The 22,180-nt window shown below is 48.2% G+C and overlaps 1 protein-coding gene across 1 annotated transcript; it reads right to left on the bottom strand.

Annotated features, from left to right (window-relative positions):
* Nucleotides 1-336: 336 nt before the first annotated feature.
* On the bottom strand, nt 337-3,434 carry LOC143217521 (uncharacterized). The gene has a single exon (XM_076441905.1). The coding sequence runs from the start codon at nt 1,901-1,903 to the stop codon at nt 920-922; it is 984 nt and encodes a 327-aa protein (XP_076298020.1). The 5' UTR covers nt 1,904-3,434; the 3' UTR covers nt 337-919.
* Nucleotides 3,435-22,180: the final 18,746 nt, after the last annotated feature.

The following is a 22,180-nucleotide window of genomic DNA, read 5'->3' on the forward strand; positions in this document are numbered from 1 at the left end:
TTTTAAAAATGTAAAAAATTTTTTATAATAAAAAATCATTTTTAAAAAATTAAGATTTATTTAAAAACAATCCCTCATACTTCTCAATCTACTACTCAATCCTACTTAATGTAATAAAATTGTTTTTTATAATAAAAAGCATTTTTGAATTAAGATGTATTTTTTATTTAAAAAACAATCCTCCTCGTATGTTTTCATAGGACGCGTCTCCATACTTTTTTTTCAATTGATACTGTAATGTCCCCAAGGAAGAGTATTGATCAAATTATTACAAATATATCGCTTATCGTCGTACGGGCTCAATGCTATTTTTATTTCCGACATCGAATACACCTGATGTCGTACAGACGCTATACAATTACTGCTAACACTCTTTTCGGTATGATTATTAAGACATTCGACATAGTCTTCGAAACTTATATCTCGAGCGGTAACGTTTGTCCTAATACCTTTGTTTCGGCTCCGACCAGCGTGGTCGGAAGATGCCGGTTGCCGGAACCACCCAGATTTGAGCGCGCGTGGTAACTCCACGAGGACCGGTGGAGGAAAAGGAGTTCGAGCGAATTAGAAGAAGTTATTTTGCGTTGAACACCCACATGAGGCACTTCACTTTATTTGTCCCTGCCGCGAACATGAATCGCATGTATGTTCGGTGAGCGAACGAGTCGAAAACTGACAAACCGAGCAAGAAGGCACCGCAGGTGCCTTATACAGGACGAAAGGGCGAACCCGGATTGGTCCGCTGGAATCGGGTGATTTGTATACAAAGAACGTTGGAAGGATTCAAGCGGTGAAATTCGGCTAATGAGAGCTTGTGTTGTTGCTAAGCGGCAACGCGCGACGGCGACGTGTGCTCTATTTATGGATTGCAAAAATGGGTGACACGGGGATCACCCGTATCGGCGACATAGACCGAATTTCACTGCTTGAATCCTGAACAACCTTTAATCTTTTTAGTTTCACAATCATCATGCACGCGAATCGCATACATTTTCGAACGAAGTCCTACGAACTCTGTCATGATTTTACCGCCATTCTCATCCTTCATCAATCCTAGTTGTTTCTTGTTTGCAATCGGAACACCGTAAACGTTGTTCTCTGTATAATTACGGGTGTCATATCGATGGATATCACGTTTCAGCAATGTCTCATACGCGTCATCGCAAGTGATTTCATATATCAGACTATCCGTGTCCGTGTATAAAATCTTACAATTTTGCTGGAATTTTGGATACGTGTACTCGTAATGAAAAGTGTATAAATGAAATTTTGATATATCCAATATGGACATGCCTACGTAGATGGGCTTGTAAAATTTAACGAGCAGCTTTTTCATCTGAATTGCGACGAAGTCTTTAGAAAACACTGTATAACTGTGAAAATATGGTCTAGCTATCAATCGTTCAACTCCGTGTCTACCATTCCATCGAGAAAGTAATTTCACGATCGCATGATTTCGAACGTTCTCCATCGTTTTTCCAAACACAGCATTGTTCATTAATTTGAATAAATTCTTTGAAAAATCGTTGGTTGCGTTGGTGCGTAATTTTGTATTCAAGTCAATATATTCGTGCAACCATCGCGACTGTTGAAACTCTAGAATTCGATGAATTTTCTTCAATTTCAGATTATGTTTTAAACTTTGCTGGAGGTATCGATAATGTATAACGTATCGCTCCTTATTGCGAAGTGTTGCCAGCAACTTTCTTTGACTCGAGCTGGTTGCTGCATCGTGACTTGGACAAAATGGAAGATCTGCGTGAGCATCGTGAATTTCACGTGGATACTCTAAATCAACCTCCAAACTGTATCCTACAGGGCTATCGATTGGAATGGATTCAACGTTGAAATTATCGATATCCTCCACCCATCGAAAGTCTCTGTGCGGTAGAGGTTGCGACATAGCCCAACCATACAAATTATTCAAAATACATTAAATAGGTGGATGGTTTACTCGAATCGTGCGGAGACAAGTATTTGTTGTTCGCATGTGCATATCTGTGAGAACATTGGCTCAATCCACCACGTATTCCTCGCTCCACGAACAAAAGCATATCGACGTCTGTTTGGGATTGGCCACGCGTGTCTTAGGATCGTGACGCACGATCCACCACGCAGCCCGCGTATTGGCTGATCCTTGCGACATCGCGAGGATCGATGATCGATTAGCAGCGCGCCGCGCTATAGGCTATCGCCGTCGGATCGATTATCGACTGGGCTAATACAGTTTCTATTGGCCCAGCGGTTCGTATCGCAAAGTCATCGCTCCGACGGTGAGAGAGAACTTCTCGCTGCTGGTCGATCTAGATCAATCGTTAATTAGCATCGGTACGAAAACGTCGCGCGTCGTTGCACCCGGTTTTCTCGGCTAGTTCGATTCAAAGTCCATCTACATTCTAAGCTACGCTGCTGGAATTCATTCTGTAAACCACGACAATTACTTGGTTCGGTTCTTTATTTCGCTCTAGTCAACCGTACAATTTGGCTAGAGATCTGTACATAGTTCGTGTATAAAGTGTTGTTGTGACTACCCGCAAGACGGGAATAAAGTGTACTCGTTCATCATCGAAGAGTGTTCTTATCCCGTCCAATCCGTAACAACGTCGGTGAACAACTCCAATTCAATCTTCGTCATTTTCAACATCACATCCCACGCGAAACCGGGGAGCGTGTAATAATGTGCTGGATCAAGCTTATAATTCTCGAGACAGTCATCGCGAAAATTTTCGAAAACATCTGCCAACAACAATACATCCAATTTTAGATATAAATCACTGTACTGTCCTAGCGTTTGTATAGTGAAACGCGACCAAACAGTATTTGCATGAATGTAATCGACGTCGGATATCTCGCTACCATTTAACCGATTGTAAAATGCTTCGCGCGGCGGTAAACATTGTGACGTGGCAAAATTGCCTACGCCACTCTGAACCAACTAGCGAAAGACCGGGCCACCCTTTGGTAAAGCAGAACACGATAAGGGCCGCTGCGAGCGCTCTCCCAGCGCTCGTGCGAGCCCCAGGGACGAAGTTTTCATATTTTTGAACGTCGCGCCAATTGTGCGACGCAGAATTTCAGAGCCGTATCCGGGTCCCGGGGGGACCCGGAACTCTTGTCCAACCGCCGACGCAACGGTACTATAAGGGAAAAACAGCTAGAAGCCGGCCAGGACGTATTCTTGCACCAGGAGACGGCAGAATCGAAAGGGCCCAGGACAACCAACCTGGAGGCGCCGACGAGGGCACGCGGTAACAAGACGTCCATCCACTTTACCCTGTCGTCGCCTCAACCGGGAAGAAGCTTGTACCGCAACCGGATTGGCCTTCGTCGATTGTCTCGGCGAGAAGCGACCAATCAGAGAGATCGATACCGGATACGTCGCTGGACATCAGGAGCCAGCCGTCGCAGCGTAGGATTCGTTGACGCAGAAATCCTAATTGGCGATAGGCCGAAGCGTCACGCGAGAAAGAAAGACTACGAGAAGTGGGGGACGCTCGGCTTACGCGTTCCCGAGCCACCGCATGCCAAAATCACTGCTTCGTTGAATCGTGTAGAGAGTAGACCTGTCAACGATTGCTAAATACTAGAGTACTTTTGCGACTGCAACCAGAAAAGGGGCACATTGAATCGCTGCCGACATCTTCCAGCGTCGCTGCCACGGTAAGCGCCGATCAGGCTTTCCTAATAATAAATAATGGTGATTTATCGTGTTGGCTCGGGTAGCGCGTCGTAGGGTTCTGTATTCGCGTCGCGAGAATCAACGACATTCCAGACGGCCGATATTCGTGGGAAAGCTCATCAGGGAAACATACGTCCCTTGTGCTTAATTGTACTTTCGTTGCCGAAAAGTAAGAATCCGGTCGGACAGCGGGGGCCGCGTGGCCGCCTCGTGGCGGTTGTACGACGCCGGAATAAACGCGAAGTCGCGGGTTCGAGAAAGATCGGCGTCGTCGTTGATTCTCGGCAACCTCGGTTCGACTATTTCGCTGCCGTTTAGGCCTCTCGCGACAATCTGTTCTCGTTGCCGTCGAATTAGAAGCGTCGAAAGAAAGAACGGGAGAAACGCGCGTGCGAACAACATCTTTCGCCAAAATTGTATGTGACGCGCCGGCTATTACATTGTTCGCTGCCGAGTTCCTCGGCCATTCCCGCCGCGGGGAACGCCTCGTGTTCTCTCGGCGTAGATCCTGGACCCCTTTTCGATCGCTATTCAAGGTTTAGATAGAACGTCGTAGACTCGGGGTTTAGAACAACGTAAAGTACGGAGAGAGAGTTTGATCGTTTCGCGTGACACCCTGAGGTGTCTGGCGCCCGAATTTCGAAAACATCCGACATAACGTTGAGTCTACGTACGTTGTTTTGTCCCGAGAGGACCACGTATCGTGCGGCCGAGCGTGGCCCGGCCTTCTGACTATAAAATCTCGGTGTCGCTAGAGTTCGCGTTACCATCTTTTACGAATCTAGAAAAGCGACGTGACAACATGTATCATTTAATTTATCGTATGATGCCAGATAATCGTATGGAAACACGCCTTTTCTGGTCAACAGGTTGAAATCATCGTTAGAAAGATGCGTAAATTCGCCTCGTACGATGCGTAATTTATTTTTGTCCAAATACGATGACAGCTTGTCCAGACGCGAGTTCAAGAACTTGAATGAGTCGATGAAGCGAAATTTCAAGAACTTTACATACTTTCGTTCTTCACCCGACTGTCTCTCGATGGAAACGTTTTTCGTGAATGAGATATACTTCTCTTTCGTCAATGGTAACACATCTATCCGTCCCTCAAACGAATTTGCTAATTCTTTTATGATGAAATGTGCATCGTAGCCTGATAAATTATGGAAAACCACTGGTATCACGTACGAAGATTGATAGCTTAAATTGCATCCGTTATGAGCTGGACCACGATACGCGCCCGTGAAATGACAATGATCACGCACTCGTATATCGTTTTCCTCAAACGTTTTCTCGCAGACATGACAATGTGTGGCCGAACGAAAATTTAATTTTTCTGCTTCAGTTAGTGGATTCATTGACACCGTTTTATCAAATATCGGCTGTAATTTCTGACTCAGCTCGTACAACCTGTTTGCAAACCATGCAGCGCATCCCGCTTTCTCACGATAAACCTGATACTCGCACAGCGATTCATCGTAGCGACAATGTATATAGTATCCTATACTAAACGCGTGGTGTTGTTGATACTGTACGCGTGCCGCACGGTCTTCTCCTTCCTGTTCCTCAGGCAGCAGCAGACACTCCAAGTCAGCATAGATAATGAACGGTGCCTGTTCTTTGTTTACAAAGTTTTTAAAGTGCAACCACTTATCTTCGCTCGTTGGAAGCGTCAGAGCACAATCATTCATTCGTTCACAGTCGATTGTATGAATGTTTAATCTCTCTGGCGTAGGGAAATATTGTAGGCACCTGTGGGAAGAAAACTTTTCTTGCTTCAAAGAATTTTTAAAAAACAAATCTTCACAAATATGTTTATGATTTTTCTTCTTGCTAAGCTGTGATGAAACCAATCTTGACAAATTTCGTATACATGCGAAATGGCCGTGCGTCTTTGCAGCATTCTGGATAAACAGCAAATTGACATGTCTTCTCCGCTTCTTCTCAGTCAAATGAAGTGTTACACATTTCTTGCGCACCCATTCGAACACGTTTATGGAAACATCGTTTTTTCGTTCAAATTTTCGAATGTCTTTGAATAGCATAGGCGATTGAAAACCTTCGGTTTGAAGCACTGTTTTGTAGTGTGGATATGATGATAAACGCGATGGATTTGTCTTGGTCGGATAGAGACCCAGCACGACCGCCCAAAAAAAGCATGCCTCATCCTTGCTATTCACGTCCATGACCGCTCTTTTCAACTGTATCGTTCGAGGCAAGTAGGTTTCAGTGGTGCAGCCGGCTTGCAATGGCTGGTATTTGCTAAAGTTCACAATCAAATGCAGTATCTTCGACAACGCCCATCCGCTGTCTCGCTCTTGAAACTCTTCCAACGATGTCAAAATCGTTGGCACAACGTCTCTCTGATACCACTGTCGTAGATTGCTTGTCCGAAACAATGCAACGTTTCGCGTACTGAAACTTTTCACGGAAACCTCGTTGGTATGCTGCATGAATTCCGCCTCCAACGTCACGCTAGCTTTCAGCGATGAATGCGTGTTTAAAAATTCTGTAACGCGTCCTGTAACGATTCGTTTCGCATGTTGTAAAAATTGTTTAGGATCGATATGTTCGACGTTGATAACGATGCCGGTCGATATGCGATTTTTAAACGCCGACTCAACATTTTCCCAACGGAGTGTCGAGGCTTTCGCACCGCCGCGATCATATAAACCTCTACCGGTGTGTGGTGAGGAAATACGTTTATGCAATGAAACGTTCAAAGTTTTCATACGACACATAGTTGATGTTAAACTAGATTTCATGCTCCCCGACAATTCATCCTTTGCACTGGATAGATAATTGATGCAGCACTGCACAGACTCGATGTACGAGCGATGCCATTCGTGATACTCCTCCATAGTTTTCACCAGCATTGACATGCTTGTCAAACACATCAACATTTTTTTCCACGTTTCAATCATCTTGCTACCGCACAGTTGTTGACAAAAATATTCCTTTCAACTTTAATTTGCTAAATTTCCAGTTCTCAAAATATAATTGCACTTTGAAATGTAACGTTCGCACCGTTTTTAATTATGAATATTAAATAACTTTTTTTGTCACGGCAAACGTTTGCAACGATGGAGCGTTTGCAAAGACTACAATTCACATTCCATCGTGTCCTATTTATTCATTGCTACCCTTAAAGATAAGGGTGATGTCTAGATGACGTATGTTACGTCCCGCGTCGGATATGATCCGACGAAACGAGCCCAGACGGGGCGGGGACGTAACCGACCAATTTATTTAAGACGATCTTAGATCCACGTGGCGCGTAACGTCCACGTCTGATCAGGGACCCGATACCGGTGCGTGTTGCGAAAGGGGCGAAGAGGGAAATGAATGTAAACGGGACGGACGTCGTCCGGCGGGGATGTCGCGACGGAGCGACGAACTGCGCGATGACGGTGACAGCTCCCTGCGATCAGAGTGTCACTATGTGGGCGTGTGTGTTACTCGTCCGAACGCGTGGGTTGTTCGATTCGTGACAGGATTCTCGACCGAAGGGAAATTAGTGTTCTCTCGGTACCGAGCACCCTCTGGGCTCAGACGCACACGATTGAAACACCGATTCGGGGTTATAGGAACGAATGTGAGGAATGCGAGGGATGTGAGGAATCGATCGGCGGACCGATCGGGATTGAACAACCCGGAGACGCACACGCACACACTCGCGATCACTCCACTCGGTCACTGATCGACGAAACTTTAATAATACCACCTTAGGGTGAGTATTCTGCGGACGACGTAGCGTTCGTAACGCGGGTCCTCGATGCTGATTTCCTCTAGTGGAGGGAGACTCGGAAGGAATCGGATCGGTATCAACCTCCACGGGGGAGGAGGCGCGGAATCTGGCCGTCCGACGGTCGTTTCTTCGCGGCGCGGAGGCGTTTCAGCGCGGTCAGCGGTTCCTTCTTCGCGTCGCGGGGGTATCGCGATCTCTCGACGGTCCACTATTTTCACCCGACGGAGAAAGGGGACGTCGCGAATGATCCTGGGCCGTTTGGCGATTCCTAGGTACGGGTTATAAGCGGTGCCTCTTCCTTCGGCGCGTAGCTGTCGCACCAATTTACCGATTTGGTAGCTTCTACCGGCGCGACGGGGCATGGGAGATAGCGAGGAGCAAGGTGTTGCTGAATTAAAGCTGCGAAGTAATAGGTTTAAACAAGCAAAGTATAATGAACCAAAATGGATACAAAGTGATGATTTGCGAGCAGAACTCGTGAAACAAAATATAATGACGGCTTGCGAGCAAGCTCGAACGAAATATATAGCACAGGATAAAATTCAGTAGTTTGCGAGCGAGCTCGTATAAAGCAAAAGAGCACAAAAATAAGAATTACGAACTTGAATTCTAGTGCGAGCAAGCTCGTACAACAGAATAGCACAAAATAATAATTGTAGCTTTGAATTATAATGCGAGCAAGCTCGTGCAACAAAATAGCGCAAAAATAACAATTATAGTTGGAATAATGATGCGAGCGAGCTCATATGAACGAAATAGCTCAGGAATAGCAATGGTAATATGAAAGATGGTGCGAGCGAGCTCGTACAAACAAAATAACACAGAAATAGTAATTGTAATAAGAATTATAAAGCGAGCGAGCTCGTGTGAACAAAATAGCGCAGAAATAACAATTGTGATAAGAATTATAAAGCGAGCGAGCTCGTGTGAACAAAATAGCGCAGAAATAATATCTGTAAGTATGGTATAAGAATTCACGAGCAAACTCGACAGATAATTTAGAAACAATTGAAATATAATTGAAATGGAAATGGTAGAAATGGTAAGGTGCAATACGACCTGAATATCGTGAGCGATTTAGAACAAAGTCCGAAAACGCGATTAAACTGAACTCGACTGAAGACGCTAGAGAACTGAACTGTATAAATTCCGAAACTGGAAGGAGGAGAGCGATTCGCGCGATTTTGTCTTATTTATAATGAGAGCGCGGACCATAGGGATTCGGTGAACCGCGAAGTCCTTTGTCTAAATCGTACGAAGTACGGACGAATATGTTGTCGTCGATGTATACTTTTCGCTGTTTGAACGAGACGACGGTTTAGATGTACGTACACTTGTACTCGCGGTTGCCATGCTGGCGTCCGCTTGTACCGGTGACTATCGCGTCTTTTCCGATTCCCTATGTTCACGCTCACGGGGATATGTATATATATATATTGTGACGTTGCAAGCGTGCGACGTCACTTCGCCGTTTGAACTCGGTCAAACAGCCGAATTACGTGTGGACCGGACCGACCTTTTTCGGTTACGTAAGCCACCCGCAGGCCATAAGAGCACTCCGAGAGGAAAATCTTCCGATTTCGTGCACCGTACTAATGCCATCTGTTGTGCGTACGGAGTACGACGTTTCAGGCAATTATCGACCCTAAAGAAAGCGTACGAGTCCGAAAAGGTGCCGAAGGATCAAATACCGAATAAAAGGATGGCCAACGAACAAATCCGGCGCCGGAAGCAGCAAAACAAGTCACCACACACGGGCGAACAAACCCGGAGGCGCCGTCGTGGGACGAAGAGATCCTATAGCGAACAACAGCATGCCCGAGTCCCGCCGCCGTCTCATCCCGCTCAACTAGGATCTCAGCGTGGGTGGTGTGTCGAATTGGCTGCCGAGGATTATGCGAACCGCTCGCCGAGGGCGAGCGGGAATTCAAAGGTCGCGGTGAATTAAGTGGTCGCGTAAAGTCTGGGGCCCTAGGACTTTTTCGTAGTCGCGATCCTGCGACAACCTAGTTACGTTGCGTACGGCACCTATCGGAAAATTCGGTAATACGCTCGGAGTGGGGGGAACCAGGATCGATGCGTTCCGTCGATGCGGATCGAGGAACCACTGTCGCACAGAGGCTCCTCGAGTAGAGTCACGTTTTCGCTTTACCGAATCTCGCCCTTTCCAAATACCGAGTACCGATCAGTTTCGCGTCGCGGGTGGCTTGACTTCGGTTTTCGACTCAGCGCGGAATTTGGGACGAGGGACGATAGCCTAAGGGTCCAGAAGTCCGGTGCTAAAGGCCTGAGAGAAATATCGTCAACGGTAAGTCGATTCTGTGATTCCTCGATTCGTTAATCGTGGTGGCTCGTGTTATTCGCGCGAGGACGACACGTGTTCGTCTCGTCCTCGGAGATTTCGTAAGAGCCGAGGCGCAGGGCGCCTCGAGCCTTCGCTCGCGTCCTCCTCAAGGACGCTGTGAGCCTTCGCGACAAGAATTCCCCTTAATTTCGTACATCGGAAGTCTTCCTCGGGAGTTGTGTCGGTATCGAATAAGTCTCGAATAGTCTTCGGTTCGGATAGTCGGCGACGGTAGAAGCGTAGGCGGAATTACGCGTGAACCGCGGCGGTCTACGCGCCTCGAATCCCGCGTACGGCCGTGGATTATCCATCGCACGTCGGCAATTTCGCTTCGTCTCGGACTCTCGCGACAGTCGTAGGAATTGCGCCGTTCATCCGCGCCTCGCGGAATCTTGTATCGACGAACAAATCGAATATTGTACCGTAGCATCGTACGTCCGCGATAGAATCACGATAGACTAACGCGCTCAGCGAACGATCATCTTCCGCTAAAGTGTACAAGGAGCGCGGGCTCCCGGTTCGCGGCCTCGTGGCCGCTCACCTGTATCTTTTACTTTCGTGACCATTAAAGATTAAGAGCCAATTCCGTTTGTTGATTCTTCACCTGCGAGACCCGTCCTGCCGTGAGGGCTGTCCCCGTTATCTCCTGCGCTCGAATCATCTGGCCGTTCGCGTCATTATTTCAGACCGCGTTTCGTGGAGGCTTGACTCTCGGACTCGGCTTCCCCGAGTTCGAGGTCACCATCGTGTTTCGCGTGGTATTTTCTAAATACCTGGCGCCCGAACTATCGTCGCGTTGTTCGTTCAAGCCTCCACCGAGTTCCGCCTTTGCACCGAGAGGACCGTGTCCGCACGGCCGCGCACGGCCCGGTCTCAGAGCCTATAAAATCTCGGGGTTGACCGTTTTTCGTCGGCCATAAAACCGTTCGAAAAAGGGACAACGTCGCAAATTGGCGCCCGAACAGGGACCTCTCTCTCGCAAGGGTTTTTCCCGACAACGGAGAGAGGCACAGGAAAATAACGGGTGACTCTCGCAGGTAGCGTACGGTACTACCTGATCGTGGTAAATTACGGGAATCTCGAGGTCGTATTCTCGTAGAATCGTGAAATCGCGAACGTTCGAAAGAGACTGTTCGATCCGACCCAGTGAGACACGAGAAACACACTCAATTCGAAAGCGAAAAATTTTGATTTCGATTCGTTGCGAGTCTGGCGAGGAAGATTCCGAAGAGCCATCACGAAATATTCTGTGTACAAAATTGACGAGCAATTTTATTGCCATGATTTACTGATTTTCGTGTAATAATTGTGAAATTGTAATAAATTGTATTACGGGAGTGTACGTCTTACGGTGCTGGGCCAGAATTTCGTAGCCTAGAATTTCGTCGTACACGTCTTTGTCCGTGAACAGAATATTTACGCGATCGGTTAAATTCTTTTTTTTTCTCTTCGCAACCTCGTTGAAGCAAGAACGCTTCAAGGTAATAGGAACAATAGGCGTACTGTGTGGCAACGGTTTCAAATTCGAGAGTCAGGGTTATCGAGAACAAAGAGACTTTCGAGAGACAATTTCGAGCCGCGTGGCGACAGAGCGTAACAAGAGATCTCGTACGGGGAGATAGAGCGTCCGGACGCGGAAAGTAAACAACGCGAGCGACCGAAGGCCTTGGCGACGAAGGACCGCGCGCTAGCTATCGTAAGGAAAATAAACATCCGAATTTCGTACCGAATATATCGGGTGACTCGAAAATGGACAGAGACTATCGCTCCGCTTACAGCGATAGCGATTATGATCCGGGAGAAGGGACGTCTCGCGATCCTCCCTCGCACGGTCCATTCCTACAGGAAGAGACCGTAAACGAAACGAAAGCTAGCGATAATACGAGACTTCGGCCACCACGCCCGTCCCCACGTCAATACGGATCGCGTAAAGTACCGGAGATTCGAGGAGGAAGGACAGATGATAGTTCCGAATCATCAGACGATGAGCGAGATAAATCCTCAGCAGCATTCGACACCATTAGAAAGTGGCGTTTGAATTTTGCCGGGAGAGCGGACGAGGACGCGGAAACGTTTCTCTCCACTCTAGAGGATTTGAGATCGAGTTCGAAAATCGAGGACGAAGACCTCCTCGACTGTCTACCAATTTGTTTTTCGGGAAACGCGGCCTTCTGGTATAAGACTCGCGGAAGATTAACCTCGTGGGCCGAATTCGTCTCCGAGTGGCGACAAAATTTTTTCGATCCCGATTATCAGGAATTATTAGAACACGATTTACGAGTACGGAAACAGGGCGAAGAAGAACCGGTACGAGATTATCTTGCTTGCATGGAAATTATGATGAGCCGATTAGATAAACCGTGGTCGGAGGAAAAGTGCGTAAAGAGAATAATCTGGAACGCGAGAGAAAAGCTTCGAAATGTATTAGGGATCGATAACATCAAAACGATGAAAGAGGTAGAAAAGAAACTACGCGAAGCGGAAAGCAACGTGTCGCCCGGTAGAGCAGATAATTATCGATCGCAGCAGATCGCCAATAAAATTTATGCCTATCAACCGCCGAAGGATAGTAATCAGTCGAAGGAATCTGGTCGCGGTAGATTTTATCGAAATCCGCGTTACGAATCGGTAAACGCCATCGCCGAGACCGAATGTAAGGGAGGTTGCCGAGGACGGAATCCCCGTTTCCGCGAACAGTCCCGTCCGGTAACACGACACGCGTGCCAGAGAGAAAATCCGAGTAGGCGCGGGAACTCCCGAAATCAGCCGAATAGCAAACGCGTCGAATACGAAACCATCTGCGCTATCTGCTCCTCGGAATTCAAACCGAGAAGCAACGAGCTTTGTTGGAATTGCACTAAACCTGGTCATCGATCCAGGAATTGCAAGGAAAAACCGCGTATTCATTGCTATCGCTGCGGAGAACCGGACGTAACAACTCGCGACTGTCGTAAATGCGATCGGAAGTCGGAAAACTACCGACGGAACCGCTCGTAGGGGTCGGAACGGTTTCCCAAATGATAATCTCGGCCCGAATTTCGGAAACTAACGCGGAGAACGATTCCAAGTCTCGACCGTCTTTATTATTAATCGACGCGCAAATCGGTACGTACAGGGCACGAGCGTTAATAGATTCCGGATCATCCATTTCGTTTGCTAATCGAGCGTTAATACAAGCTGTCGGAAATCACGCGAAGTTAACAATCTCGGAGAGACCTTGCTACTTTCTGTTAGCAACAGGGGCCGTAGATAGAGCTTCGGAACAGGCCGAATTAGATATAACAATACGGAACGAAACTCGAAAAATTTTCGTCCGCGTTCTCGATAACCTTGTGAATCCATTGTTGCTAGGGATTGACGTAATAGCGCAATTCGGTATCGTTGTCGAATACCACCGGGGAAGCTGGTACTTCGCGTCGCGACCGAGAATCGAATTCCCTTTCGGTTCAATTTCGAACGAGCAACTTTGCTGCGGCCTACAAATATTATCGGGCGGCGAAAAAGAACAATTATGCGAATTCTTGGAAAAGGAACTCAGTGACTTTGCCAAAGTACCGGGATTAACCACTTTGACTACTCACAGAATTGATGTGGGAGAGAATAGGCCTATTAAACAAAGGTACTATCCTGTCTCACCTATGGTACAGGAAGCGATTTACAAGGAGGTAGATTCGTTACTGGCCAACGATATTATTGAACCATCTGAAAGTGAATGGTCCAGTCCGGTAGTAATGGTGAAAAAACCCAACGGCAAATACCGATTTTGTCTAGATTTTCGCAAAGTCAATGCGGTTTCCAAGAAGGACGCGTACCCGCTACCGATAATGACGAGCATTCTCGATAAATTACGCGCCGCGCGCTACATTTCCACTCTCGATCTGAGCCAGGCTTACTTCCAAATACCGCTAGAGAAAGACAGCCGTGAGATTACCGCGTTTACAGTCCCCGGAAAAGGGCTATTTCAATTTAAGCGAATGCCGTACGGACTCACAGGAGCACCGGCAACATTTCAGAGACTGTTAGATCGATTGATCGGTCCAGAAATGGAGCCACATGTTTTTGCGTATCTGGACGATATAATTATCGCAACAACAACTTTCGAAAAGCACCTCGAGTGGCTGCGTCGGGTATTAAATAAAATAAAATCAGCTGGATTAATTATAAATCCCGAAAAATGCGAGTTCTGCAGGGAAGAAGTTCGGTACCTGGGATTTGTAGTGAGTCGCGAAGGGTTAAAAGTTGACGCGGATAAAATTGAACCCGTCTTGTCTTTCCCAGCTCCAAAGAATTTAAAACAGTTACGACGATTTCTCGGAATGGCTTCGTGGTATCGAAGATTTATTCCGGATTTCGCGACTGTAGCGGAGCCCTTAAATATCTTACTACGGAAAGGCAAGACGTGGAAATGGGAGGACGGACAACAAACCGCCTTCGAAAAATTAAGATCGTTAGTGGCAACCGCGCCAACTCTCGCTTGTCCACATTTTGACATCCCATTCGTCCTGCAGACCGACGCAAGCACGGTAGGGCTCGGTGCAGTACTGGTTCAAGAAATCGAGGGGGAGGAAAGGGTAGTCGCGTTCGCGAGCCGCTCGTTGAATTCCGCCGAACGAAAGTACTCCGCGACGGAATTAGAGTGTCTCGCTATCGTGTGGGCCGTGGAAAAATTTCGAGCATACCTCGAAGGGTATCATTTTACGATCATTACGGATCATAGTAGTTTGCGTTGGTTACGGCAATTGAAAAACCCTTCGGGAAGGCTCGCGCGGTGGGCATTACAACTGCTAGAGTATGATTTCGACATTACATACCGACAAGGAGCGTTAAATCACGTACCAGACGCACTTTCGCGAATGTTCGAAGGAACAGAAGGAGAAGGGGAACAGATTCCGATAGTAGCCGCGACACAGTTAGACTGGCATGACGAGAGATTCAAAGTAGTAGAATCGAATCCGGAAAAATACCCCGACTGGTCAATTCGCGAGGGTAGGCTATATCACCGTCGTACCGACCCATTGATTTCGGAAATTCTTGGGGGAGATTTAAATGAGTGGAAACTCGTAGTCCCGTTAGCCGAAAGAACCGAGATACTAAGAGAGGCACACGACGAAGTGCAAGCGGCGCACCTAGGGGTAGAGAAAACATATCATCGCATCGCGACCAAGTATTATTGGCCGGGGATGTTTCGAACCGCCGTGGAATACGTGCGACGCTGCCCTACGTGCCAAGCTACGAAGGTGGAACAATCCCTCCCCTCCGGGCTCATGGGAAGGCGTCACATCGCAGCACCATGGATGGTCGTAGCCACTGATATAATGGGCCCGCTTCCACCCAGTCGTGCTGGATTCTCGTATCTATTAGTAATGCAAGATTTATTCACGAAATGGGTTGAATGTTGCCCCCTCCGTAGAGCCACGGGACCGAAAATTTCCGAAGTATTAGAAGATCAAATATTTTCGCGATGGGGAACCCCCGACGTATTACTAACAGACAACGGCACCGAATTTGTCAATAAGGCCATTCACGAATTGGCAGAAGATTACGGGATAACAATCGCGACAACTCCGCCGTACCATCCCCAAGCAAATCCCGTCGAACGGGTTAATAGGATATTGAAAACAATGATCGTCGCGTATATCGGAAAAGACCATCGCGATTGGGATGCGAATATCTCGAAATTTCGATTCGCATACAATACCGCACACCACACAGTACTGCAAACATCGCCAGCGTTCTTAAACTTCGGACGAGAGCCGAGACCTGCAAAATGTTGTCGAGCGGAACAGGAACCGCCGGTAGATCTCGAAGTATCGTTCACAGGAGAGTGGAGGGATCGCATGACTCACCTCGCGACCCTACGACATTGGGTAACCGAAAATCTGGATAGGGCGTACGAAACGCAATCGCGGTATTACAATCTACGGCATAGGGACACGCGTTTTGAGGTAGGGGACTTAGTGCTGCGACGAAATCGCGTATTGTCATCCGCAGCGCAGAACATAGCTGCGAAATTATGTCCGAAATACGCCGGACCGTTGCGAATTGCGAAAAAACTTTCGACGGTAGTTTACGGCCTGACCACAATGGAAGGCAAAGACGTAGGAAAAGCACACGTATCAGACCTTAAGACGTACACCCCGCCGAAGCAGAGCGAGGAAGAACAACTCGATACGACAACGGAATCAATTACAGATGCAGAATCTCGAGGTGAATCCGGAGGTGCGGAATCAGTACCGCCAAATCGACTCCGACATCGAGTCGATAGAGAAAACTCTCGAAGGTCTCGAGTTGGCTCTCCGACCGCCAACCAAGGCCGGCGCGGAAGTCCCGGTCGACGACTTACTAGGACCACTAGTCGAAGCGGAAAGTAACTTGGCGTTACTCCTCACTCCCGAACCGGTCACGGTGGAAAAGGGTACCATGACGGAAGTACCACGCGACGAACCCGAAGAAGAGGCCTTGATAATTCGGCCGGAACTGGATAGTTGCTACCAGGCGGTGGCAACCGACTTTGGCAAGGCTCTCCAACACCTGAGGGCCTTGAGGGCATACTTCCGCCAACCTCCAAAAACGGAGCCTAAATGCCCCGTTTGTGAGGCCAGACGAGCAGCCCCGTACGGACTCACGGGAACAGCCCCAAGAAGGGAGGAATTGCCAGTCGCGGCCCCCGCACCGTCGGCGCGACCACCGACACCGGATCGACCCCAGCAAGCGGCCGCGGAGGTACCGGAGTACCACAAACCCCGCCGCCAGCTTCCGAACTGGAAGCAGTTCGAAGCAAAAATGGAAGGGACGAGCGCCAGCAGGGCCAAAGATCCGGACGCTTGCTGGAACTGCGGTGAATATGGCCACGTCCGCAGCCAGTGCAAGAAGAAAGTGGAGGAACACTGTTTTAAATGCGGCCAGCCCGGCAAGTCGGTGCGCACGTGTCCGACGTGCGGGCCTGCTTGGCGCATAATGAACGAAGAATACCGCGCGAAAATCGGGGCTCCAAAAAGGGAATACCGCGAAATATAAAATCGGGAGGAACACTACCGACTCCCGGAACCACTTCGGTCTCCTAAAGATTTCGTTATAATACCGCCAAAAAGAGCGAGCACGATTATTTTCCTCAAGGACATTTTTTTTTGTTAGTTCCACGCGTCGGCGAATTGTTGTTTTTTGTTGGACCGTCCAGATTGTTAGTTCCGAGGAGATATCGCTAAGTGTAAATCCGCAACAGCGGAAAGTTGACAGTCCCGACCGTTAGGCGGGAATAAATAAAACTTTATATTTTCGTATGTAACAGGTAGTAACATTCATTGCGAGTTTGCGAACCTTCTCCCTCCAGTATTGTGTTGTGAACAGGTCTCGTCCGAAGTAGAAGGAAAAAGCATGAAGAAGATAGCGGTTATCGAAGGGTAAGAATTGGGTATGTGTTTGTCCACTGGTGGAGGCTCTACTGTAAAGGTTGACTTCCGAAGGGAATGCTCTTATTTGGCGAGCCATAGGTCACAGAGTCGACAAGCCACGGGGCAGTCCGGTCCATTTTTAAGGGGGGGGGGGGAGTTGTGACGTTGCAAGCGTGCGACGTCACTTCGCCGTTTGAACTCGGTCAAACAGCCGAATTACGTGTGGACCGGACCGACCTTTTTCGGTTACGTAAGCCACCCGCAGGCCATAAGAGCACTCCGAGAGGAAAATCTTCCGATTTCGTGCACCGTACTAATGCCATCTGTTGTGCGTACGGAGTACGACGTTTCAGGCAATTATCGACCCTAAAGAAAGCGTACGAGTCCGAAAAGGTGCCGAAGGATCAAATACCGAATAAAAGGATGGCCAACGAACAAATCCGGCGCCGGAAGCAGCAAAACAAGTCACCACACACGGGCGAACAAACCCGGAGGCGCCGTCGTGGGACGAAGAGATCCTATAGCGAACAACAGCATGCCCGAGTCCCGCCGCCGTCTCATCCCGCTCAACTAGGATCTCAGCGTGGGTGGTGTGTCGAATTGGCTGCCGAGGATTATGCGAACCGCTCGCCGAGGGCGAGCGGGAATTCAAAGGTCGCGGTGAATTAAGTGGTCGCGTAAAGTCTGGGGCCCTAGGACTTTTTCGTAGTCGCGATCCTGCGACAACCTAGTTACGTTGCGTACGGCACCTATCGGAAAATTCGGTAATACGCTCGGAGTGGGGGGAACCAGGATCGATGCGTTCCGTCGATGCGGATCGAGGAACCACTGTCGCACAGAGGCTCCTCGAGTAGAGTCACGTTTTCGCTTTACCGAATCTCGCCCTTTCCAAATACCGAGTACCGATCAGTTTCGCGTCGCGGGTGGCTTGACTTCGGTTTTCGACTCAGCGCGGAATTTGGGACGAGGGACGATAGCCTAAGGGTCCAGAAGTCCGGTGCTAAAGGCCTGAGAGAAATATCGTCAACGGTAAGTCGATTCTGTGATTCCTCGATTCGTTAATCGTGGTGGCTCGTGTTATTCGCGCGAGGACGACACGTGTTCGTCTCGTCCTCGGAGATTTCGTAAGAGCCGAGGCGCAGGGCGCCTCGAGCCTTCGCTCGCGTCCTCCTCAAGGACGCTGTGAGCCTTCGCGACAAGAATTCCCCTTAATTTCGTACATCGGAAGTCTTCCTCGGGAGTTGTGTCGGTATCGAATAAGTCTCGAATAGTCTTCGGTTCGGATAGTCGGCGACGGTAGAAGCGTAGGCGGAATTACGCGTGAACCGCGGCGGTCTACGCGCCTCGAATCCCGCGTACGGCCGTGGATTATCCATCGCACGTCGGCAATTTCGCTTCGTCTCGGACTCTCGCGACAGTCGTAGGAATTGCGCCGTTCATCCGCGCCTCGCGGAATCTTGTATCGACGAACAAATCGAATATTGTACCGTAGCATCGTACGTCCGCGATAGAATCACGATAGACTAACGCGCTCAGCGAACGATCATCTTCCGCTAAAGTGTACAAGGAGCGCGGGCTCCCGGTTCGCGGCCTCGTGGCCGCTCACCTGTATCTTTTACTTTCGTGACCATTAAAGATTAAGAGCCAATTCCGTTTGTTGATTCTTCACCTGCGAGACCCGTCCTGCCGTGAGGGCTGTCCCCGTTATCTCCTGCGCTCGAATCATCTGGCCGTTCGCGTCATTATTTCAGACCGCGTTTCGTGGAGGCTTGACTCTCGGACTCGGCTTCCCCGAGTTCGAGGTCACCATCGTGTTTCGCGTGGTATTTTCTAAATACCTGGCGCCCGAACTATCGTCGCGTTGTTCGTTCAAGCCTCCACCGAGTTCCGCCTTTGCACCGAGAGGACCGTGTCCGCACGGCCGCGCACGGCCCGGTCTCAGAGCCTATAAAATCTCGGGGTTGACCGTTTTTCGTCGGCCATAAAACCGTTCGAAAAAGGGACAACGTCGCAATATATATATATATATATATATATATATATATATACGCGTAAGATATATATACATATCGCTGTGTACGGATTTAAACGCGATTTCGGTTTGGATTTTACGAAGGAGGTATAAGCATGTATAAGTATACCATATATATATATATATATACATGTATATACGGCGAGAATTTGCTCATATGAACAAAACCGACGCAACACGTCGGTACGACGTTACACGTAAGAAAGAAGGGGGCGGTACCTAATGACTCAGCAGCTCTGTCCTTGGCCTAGATGACGTAAGAAAGAAGGGGGTATGACTCAGCAGCTTTGCCCTTGGCCTAGATGACGTAAGAAAGAAGGGGGAGTACCGCGAACCTTAACTGATGACTCAGCAGCTTTGCCCTTGGCCTAGATGACGTAATGCTTGTGCAATACCAAAGGAGTATATTCTTTCAGAGGGATTGTCCCCCCTCCAAGCGAAAAAATTTAAATGATGACTCAGCAGCTCTGTCCTTGGCCTAGATGACGTAAGAAAGAAGGGGGCGGTACCTAATGAATTAACAGCTTTGTCCTTGGGCTAGATGACGTAATGCTTGTGCAATACCAAAGGAGTATAATCTTTCAGAGGGATAGTCCCCCCTCCCCCGCGAAAAAATTTAAGTGATGACTCAGCAGCTCTGTCCTTGGCCTAGATGAAGTAAGAAAGAAGGGGGCGGTACCTAATGAATTAACAGCTTTGTCCTTGGGCTAGATGACGTAATGCTTGTGCAATACCAAAGGAGTATCATGTTTCAAATATGCTTGTGCAATAGCGCTCTGCGGTACCGCTCTCCCGTGAATTGGAAAGTTCCTCAGAACCGCCTGAATTGAGTAGTGAATTAGAACCCGCCTATATACCCTACTCTGCAAGGAGAGTCGACCGATTGCTTGCCCACTTGCGTAGACGAAACCCTCCCTTTTGTACGAGAGCGATGAGCTGATCACGCGTTTGCCGGGCCAGTTGAATATTGTCGGCACCAAAAATGCAGTCATCGACGTAAATTTGGTGTCGTAGCACGGGGACGGCTAGGGGGAACGAAGAGCCTTCGTCCTCAACCAGCTGTTGGAGGATTCGTTGGGCTTGGAATGGGGCTGACGCGGTGCCGTAGGTGACTGTACTAAGGCGGTATTCTTGTACTTGCTCAGACGGATTGGCACGCCACAGAATGCGTTGATAATCGCGATCTCGCGGATCAATTAATATTTGCCGATACATCTTTTCGATGTCGGCTGTGAAGACGAATCGACTGTCACGTCCGCTGACGTGTTGTGTGTCCAGCGACACGCGTTAGTTATAAGTATATTGTAATCCATTATTACCCCTTAAGGGGGCCGTCTCCTAGCAGATGACGGTCGCGCGTGAACACTCACACACCGCTAGAGTACACTCACACACCGCTAGACTACGTATACGTACGCGAGAATTGCTAGGATCAGGGAAATGCGTTCTGATTTCTCGATAATGCAAAGACGGGGGTTTTTATTAGTCAAAATCGCTAGATAAAAGATCAATCTAGTGCGCTGTTTGCTTCAAAAGTCGTTCTTTTACGTTTCCGAGCAATGATTTTGCAATATTCGGCTGCATGTTGCCCGTCGCATGTTGCCCGTTAGATGGCGCTGCAGTCACGCCGGCGTACTAGCCTCTCCGTGTGAGTGTACTCTAGCGGTGTGTGAGTGTTCACGCGCGACCGTCATCTGCTAGGAGACGGCCCCCTTATATTCTACTACCTTCCATACTTTATACGTTACCCCTTATGTTCTGTTACCTTCTACACTCCTGCCGATAACAACGATCATGTACTTACCTACAGATTTCCTACTTACCTTCTATACTTACCTTCCATACTTACCTTCAGATTTTTCTCTTGTCTCCACATCATCTTATATTAGACTATTCATGTAACTATTGTTTCAAATCCTGTAATTGTAAAAGCGATATTTCTATTTTTAACATTCATTATAAAATTCCGTTCGAAACGCGACAGCGTGCGCGCGAGCGCCGAAGACACTCGCCACTAGGCCGCCGCGTTACGCGCCTCCCCACTCCAGGCGCATCCCCACTCCGCCGAGGCACTCTGCCCGGAGAGCTCAGCGGAGCTAGCAGCAGCAGAAGCAGTAGAGAAAGGAAGAGATCTTCTCTCCGATCGCAAGGACTCCAGTCCTCCGGCTTTTATAAATCAAGGGCTTCTCCCTTGATCCTCTCCGGCTTTTATAAATCAAGGGCTTCTCCCTTGATCCTCTCCGGCTTTCAATTCGGCTTTTAAGATTAATTTGCGAGTATAGTTACTACATTATTGTACCTCATTCTACGTGTTCATTATTATAATAAACCAGTATTCTTTAAACTAGAATCAGTGCTTCACCAGTCATTTTCCAGTTCTCCGCTATTAATATATTCACTTCGTGAATCTCATACTAAACAGTCAGACGGAATCTGACTTCTTAAATTGCTCGATAGAAATCCTGCCGATATCTAATTGTGGTGTCCGGAAGTTGCAACTAAGCATTTGGCCAAGGCAACAACCTTCATAAGATTGCCTCAGCGAATTGCTAAAGCGAGGCAATCGACCTGCCAATGCTTAGTCAGCAAGAGATACAACATAAAAACTCCGGACACCGCCCCACGCGGGCAGAATGAGTACGCGTGCAACTATGTCAATATATTATTACTCTCTGTAATTGTGAAAATAAAGAAAAAAGGTTCTCAGTAAACGGCTGCGGCACAACAATTTGGTGGCAGCGGTGGGATCCATCATCAACATTTGGTAGTCAGAGAACTAATCCAAAAAGGACCCAGCAACACTCAGTAGTCTGAGGACTAATCTGAAGAAGGATCCATCAACATTTGGTAGTCAGAGAACTAATCCAAAAAGGATCCAGCAACGTTCAGCAGTCTGAGGACTAATCTGAGGGAGGATCCAGCAACGTTCAGCAGTCTGAGGACCAATCTGAAGGAGGATCCAGCAACGGTCGGCAATCTGAGGACC

The sequence above is a fragment of the Lasioglossum baleicum genome, chromosome 17 (genome assembly GCF_051020765.1).
Source record: "Lasioglossum baleicum chromosome 17, iyLasBale1, whole genome shotgun sequence".
Taxonomy (NCBI): domain Eukaryota; kingdom Metazoa; phylum Arthropoda; class Insecta; order Hymenoptera; family Halictidae; genus Lasioglossum; species Lasioglossum baleicum.

What these genes read in the sequence shown, in the direction of transcription:
- LOC143217521 (XM_076441905.1), bottom strand. Translation starts at nt 1,903, where the DNA reads ATGTCGCAACCTCTACCGCACAGAGACTTTCGATGGGTGGAGGATATC.